Below are 5,371 nucleotides of genomic sequence, written 5' to 3'. Positions count from 1 at the left end.
AAAATTAAAAAAAATCACTACGATGTGAAAGATAAAGACAACAGGGGTAACAAGGCAATGAAATAATAAAGAAATACACATGAGCAGCAAACATACCAGAGAGGGAAAATGCGCCTGTGGCTTGGGGAAACTCTGCTGAGTTAGCAGAGAAATGTGAATTAAAGAAAGATCCAACAGGTCGCCCTGCGGGATTTTCGGAGGAGATGGTGGGGCAGGGGGTAAGGTAAACCGGGGGAGCCTTCCCAGTGGGCCTTCAATACAGAATCAGTATAGCGGTCCAGACCTTCCGGCCCTCCCCTCCCCTCCCCTCCCCTCCCCTCAAGATACTCGGCAAGAGCAATCCCTGGGCAGCACCACCTTCCAAACCACTCACGCCCTCGGGCTCTGCCCTTGGGAGGCCAGGAGGAGGAGGGGCTGGCAGGCGGGGCGGTCCCGTAGGCGGGTCTATGACAGCGGCGGCCGCTGTGTAGCGCCCGGGAGGGGTGTGGCCAAGAGGGGGGCGGGGTTATACTGGCGGCCGCCGCTGCGGCAGCCGGTGAGGGGCGGAGCTTTCCGTGGGCGGAGCTCTCTGCGAGCTGCTCAGAAGGGGCGGTGGCGGAGGTGGCGGAGGTGGCGGCGGTGGGGCATCCCGGGGCCGGCAAGGGAAGAGGTGACAGAGGGCGGCGCGGGGCGGGGCGCTGCAGGCCTCGCGCCCACCTGCCCGGCCGCTCGCACTCGTGTCGGTCGGCGGGGCCTGCGCGGGCCCAGGCCCATGGCGGCGTCCGCGGCTCTGTCGGCGGCGGCGGCGGCGGCGGCCCTGTCAGGCCTGGCGCTGCGGCTGTCGCGCTCGGCAGCGGCCCGCGGCTCGTACGGCGCCTTCTGCAAGGGGCTCACGCGCACCCTGATCACCTTCTTCGACCTGGCCTGGCGGCTGCGCATGAACTTCCCCTACTTCTACGTGGTGGCCTCGGTGATGCTCAACGTCCGCCTGCAGGTGCGGATCGAGTGAGCGCACGCCGCCGCAGCCCCGGCCAGAGGGACCGGCGCGCGCGGCCCAGACGGACAGGGGCGCCGGCATGGAGGACGGCCGCCGGCCCGCGGCGGGGGCAGGAGGCGGGGCGGCCGGGGCCCCCGGACCCTAGACCTCGGCGGGAGGACGCGGGCCACCGAGCCACCCAGCCGGGCCCCGGCCGCGACCCGCCCACACGCGTCGCGGCCGGTGACCCATTGCACAGAAACTCACCAGACGGGTCCTTTCCGTCGGGCTCGAGAAAGAAAACGCCATCTGACTGCGGCCGACCTGTCGCCTCACGTTGGCCGGGGTGGGGGAAGCAGAAAGGAAAAATTCTGCAGCAGGGACTTGACTGGCCCTGACCAACAAGGTAGGAGGCCAGAGGCTGGGGCTTCGGGCCGGCGGGAGCGCTTGCCAGGACATCGTGGTGGCCGGCAGGAACTGTGCCCTGGACCCGAGGGAGCCAGCCCCTGAGCTGCCCAGGCAGGGGCGGGGCGGGGCGGGGAGGGGGGGCCGCAGGTGCCCAGGACTCCCTGGGTCTCATTCCCAGACGGGTGAGGGGCGGCGGCGGCCTGCGCATCTCGGGGGGTCGGCCCATCCCCGCCCCGCTGTCCCCTGAGGCCCCTGTGCTGCCACCGGAACCCCAGGGAATGGGCTGGGAGAGGCGCCGGGGAAGGCTCTAGAAGGAAAAGATGCTGCCATCTTTCACCCCCTTGTGGGGCCAGACAGGAAGGGTGGTTGCGTTCTTGGCCAAACCCCTGGTCGGTCCCCTTCCCAGGCCCCTGGGGTCTCCACGGCTCCCGCCCAGCCCTTGGCAGAACTGCCTCCTGTCCTGTGTTGGGGGCTGGGGGCCCGCTCTCGGCCTGTTCCCGCTCCCCTCCCCCTCTGAGGGCATCCTGGGGCCGGACGTTTGGACGTTTGGAGACCTGGACGAGTGGGAAGGCTGCTCCGCCCTATCCCTGCCCCCACAGCCTTGCTCTTCCGCCATCGCAGCCACGCTCCACGCTCCCTCCGGCCCCTACCTCTGCCGGCCAGGTGCCACGGAATGCCGCCTCCAGCAGCCCCTGTGCACCCAGAGGAGCTAGGGCAATGGGGATCTCCTTGAGCAGAGGGCAGCTCTCAGGCTGGGGTGGGGAGAGCAGGTGGACGAGGGGCTTGTAGAGGAGGCAGCGCTTGGGGAAAGGGGAGGGGGTGTTCTGGGTGAGGAGGCACTGTCAAGTCTCCGTCTCTTTCTGTCTTTCAGGAACCAGTGTTTGTAGGTGGTGACCCGCCCCTTCTCTGGCCTTGTCAAGAGACTCAAATCCCTGCCCAGGGGCGCCCCTGGCCCTAGAGCTGCCCTGGGGAGCTGCTGGGCAAAGGGCCTGGCCCAGGAGGACAGGAAGGGCCTTCCAGGCAGAGGCACGGAGGGGTGGGGTACCCAGCGGTCCAGTTCTGGCGAGGGGAAGGACGAGACCCTGTCACCTCCACACTAGACCTCCTAGCAACACTTTGAGGGCGTTCTGTTCTCCCCACCCCATGATTGGAAAAGCGGGCTCTGAGACAGGAAGAGATTTGCCCTTGTCACACACATAAGAAGTGGTGGGGCCGAATCTGTCCCCTGTCTTCCAGAAAACCTGGCAGGACAGGTTGGGGTGGGGGAGGGGACCTCAAGGCCCTCGGGGCACCTAGGGGGAGAGAGAGGCCCAGGGTAGGGAGTGTGGGGAACTGGCTTTCCTTGGGGGGGGAGGGGGGTGTGGCAGGTCACAGGGAAGACAGTCGGGGCTGAGATGGACATGGGAGACAGTCCCAGAACCCCTTGTGGAGCCGAGGCCTTCGTCTACACAGCCTGGCCTCCCCTGCCGCCCCACCCCAGGCGTGACCAAGGGCTCCTCAGCAGTGGAGCGGCAGAAGCCTCTCAGTCTGGGTGGCAGAGTGGGGGTGGGGGGTAGCGTGGCTCCTGGGAACGTGATGGAACCAGGAGGGTGAAGGGATAAAGCTGGTGTGGGGGACGGGGCCGGGACCCACGCATAACCCTATCTCTCTGTCCTCAGGCTTGTCCCCCCCGAGCCCAGGATCACGCGAGAGAACCTCCTCTAGATGGGCTTGGATGGCCCTGAGGCCCCGGGTGTGCTGCTCCCCCTGTACCAGGATGGCCAGGCTCGGCCCCGGGGGAAGCCAGGAAAGACCCCGGTCCCACAGCCGCTCTGCCGCTGGCTGCTCTCGGCCCCCAGTGCTCCGAGTTCCTGGGACTGAAAACCGAAGTGGTGCGGTCAGCCCCAGGGACAGAGTGGCCCAGGGTCACACCACCTGCCCTCCTCTGCCGTCCAGCTGGAAGCCCGGTCCTGGGTGAAGGGCTCTGCCTGCCTGGCCCTGGGGACTGAGGCCAGACGAGGCCACCATGTATCCCCTGCGGTTTCCCCGCAGACAGGGTGTACTGGCTTCCTTCCTTGTAGCGAGTGTCCTGGGATCCCCGGTCCTGTGGCCCCTCCTGCACCCAATCCCCTTCCACCCGGAACCACTTGTGGGAGCCTGCCAGCCTGCTGACTCCATCCACAGATCTGCGGGGACAGCCTGCGAGAGCCACACGGGCTGCCTGAGAGGAGAGGACGAGGGGCCTCCTCGGGGCTGATCCACAGATGTGCCCCGTTCAAGTCCAGGTCTCCCCCTCGGGGTGACCTGCTCCCCAGCTGCAGCCTTGTGGCTCAGCTGGAGCTGCCCGGGGCCTATGACACCTCTTCCCAACAGGGAGAAGTGTGGGGGGAGCCTCAGGGCCCCTGGCCGGAGACCCCTCCTCTGCAGGGACGCCCCGCCCCGCCCCGCCCCGTGGGTCCCCGGTCCCGGTCCCGAGGGCAGGGCGCAGGAAGTCTCAGCGCGAGGCCCGGGGACTGGGGAGGGTCCGCACATCTTCAGCATGTGTTCCCGCCTCTGCTTTTCTGACCATTTTGGCCTTGAGTAGTTAGCGTGCTTCCTCCCCCACCTCTCCCCTCTCCCCCCCATTCGGCCCTGGCTGCCCGATGGGCTCTCAGTGCACTTTATTTATTTGCAGTCTGTTTTCCAGGCAGCGAAGCTTCTACAAAATCAGAGACACGGGCTGAATAAGATGAGCGTCACTTTCCTGCGTGCGATTGACTGTACTGGTCAGCACCGTCTGCTGAGAAATGTTCTTGCTTCTGGTATCGTCAAATCTTGCCACTCTAAGTTCAAAACAAAACCAAACGAGACTCGTTGAGTTCAATAAAATAAAATAAGACCAGAGGCCTCCTCTCGTGGTGTGGGGCAATAGCCCGGAAGCCCCCCTTGGAGGGCCCGGAGCAGGGGGAGGGGGACCCACTTGGGAGGGCTGCAAGGGGGGTGGGGCCGTGGCACGGATGCAGGCCTGCTCAGAAGATGCTCAGAGGCCCCGACTTGCCTGGGCCAGTGCCCCTGGAGGAGAAGGCAGGAGCACAGGCCTGACTGGGGGCAGTTTGTCCCATTCACAGCCTTTGTTTGCATAACCGAGTACCCAGTACCCGAGTCTTTTCTTCATTTTACAGCCTGGTGTCAGAAAGCACTTCCTGCGGTCAGTCTTGATGGGGAGATGGGGGAGGTGGGGGGAAATGGGTTCTCTGCACCGAATTTGGGTCACCTGGAGGCCCCTCTGCAACAGCAGAGCGAAGTCCCCCTTGGCTCCCTGCCGTCCAGGTGGCCCCTCAGCTTTGGAAACGATGAATCACGGGGACTGAAAGCCGGCACCCCTTCTCCCCATCTTAGACCCGAGCTGTCCCTTCAGTGCTTCCCCAGGGAAGCCTGTCACGGGGTCCGAGGCTGCAGGGCTAAGGATGGGCAGTCAGGCAGAGAGAGGGCTGGTGAAGGGGGCCCGGGGAGGACCGCAGTGGCCGAGGTGAAGAAGGGAGGCCCACCGTCCCCAGGGCGGAGGTGTCCTGAGGATGCAAAGTCACGGTCACGCTGAGGAGCACAGCCTGGGTGCGCTCCACCCGCCGGAGCACCGTGACAAGAGCGACCCTTCCAACACCTGCCACCACAGGAGGGATGGACCCCAGTCCCTGCCAGCCAGCACCCTGAGCTTCCCTCTGCTTTGTCCGGACGGTCCTGTTCAGTGCCTGATGGTCCTGAACTCAGACGAGGGATCAGGTAGCCTGTCACAACCAAGATGGGAGGGTCAGACCAGGGCTCAGGGGCCCAGGCACACCGGTGAGGGAGGACCACCCTTCCCTGCCACCTAGAAAGGCAGGCGGCTTCCTCTCTGGTAAGGGTGGCGCCCTGAGTCCAGCTCTTCTGACGACCACTGCCTGGCCCCAGTCCGGCCACATGTACTCATGGGTCATCAGTAGGGAGCCTTCAAGGTGGCTCTGAGCATTCAGCGGGTTCTTGGCTATTCGACATTTGTCCTCAGGTCTCAAC

At 65.3% G+C, this 5,371-nt stretch overlaps 1 protein-coding gene across 1 annotated transcript; it reads left to right on the top strand.

The window, feature by feature from the left end:
* Positions 1–605: 605 nt before the first annotated feature.
* LOC121025513 (small integral membrane protein 10-like protein 2A) lies at positions 606–4,225 on the top strand. The gene is made up of 2 exons (XM_040468054.1): positions 606–1,361; positions 3,022–4,225. Exon 1 carries the CDS (start codon positions 752–754, stop codon positions 986–988), a length of 237 nt encoding a protein of 78 aa, XP_040323988.1. The 5' UTR covers positions 606–751; the 3' UTR covers positions 989–1,361; positions 3,022–4,225.
* The last annotated feature ends 1,146 nt before the right edge of the window (positions 4,226–5,371 follow it).

This window comes from Herpailurus yagouaroundi, unplaced genomic scaffold (genome assembly GCF_014898765.1).
Source record: "Herpailurus yagouaroundi ecotype Mexico unplaced genomic scaffold, PumYag 67659, whole genome shotgun sequence".
In the NCBI taxonomy this organism is placed as follows: domain Eukaryota; kingdom Metazoa; phylum Chordata; class Mammalia; order Carnivora; family Felidae; genus Herpailurus; species Herpailurus yagouaroundi.
The sequence above is the reverse complement of the archived record's forward strand: the minus strand, read 5'-3'. Positions and strand labels throughout refer to the sequence as shown.

Bases quoted from the DNA above. Each gene is read 5' to 3' on its own strand.
- LOC121025513 (XM_040468054.1), top strand. From the start codon at position 752: ATGGCGGCGTCCGCGGCTCTGTCGGCGGCGGCGGCGGCGGCGGCCCTG.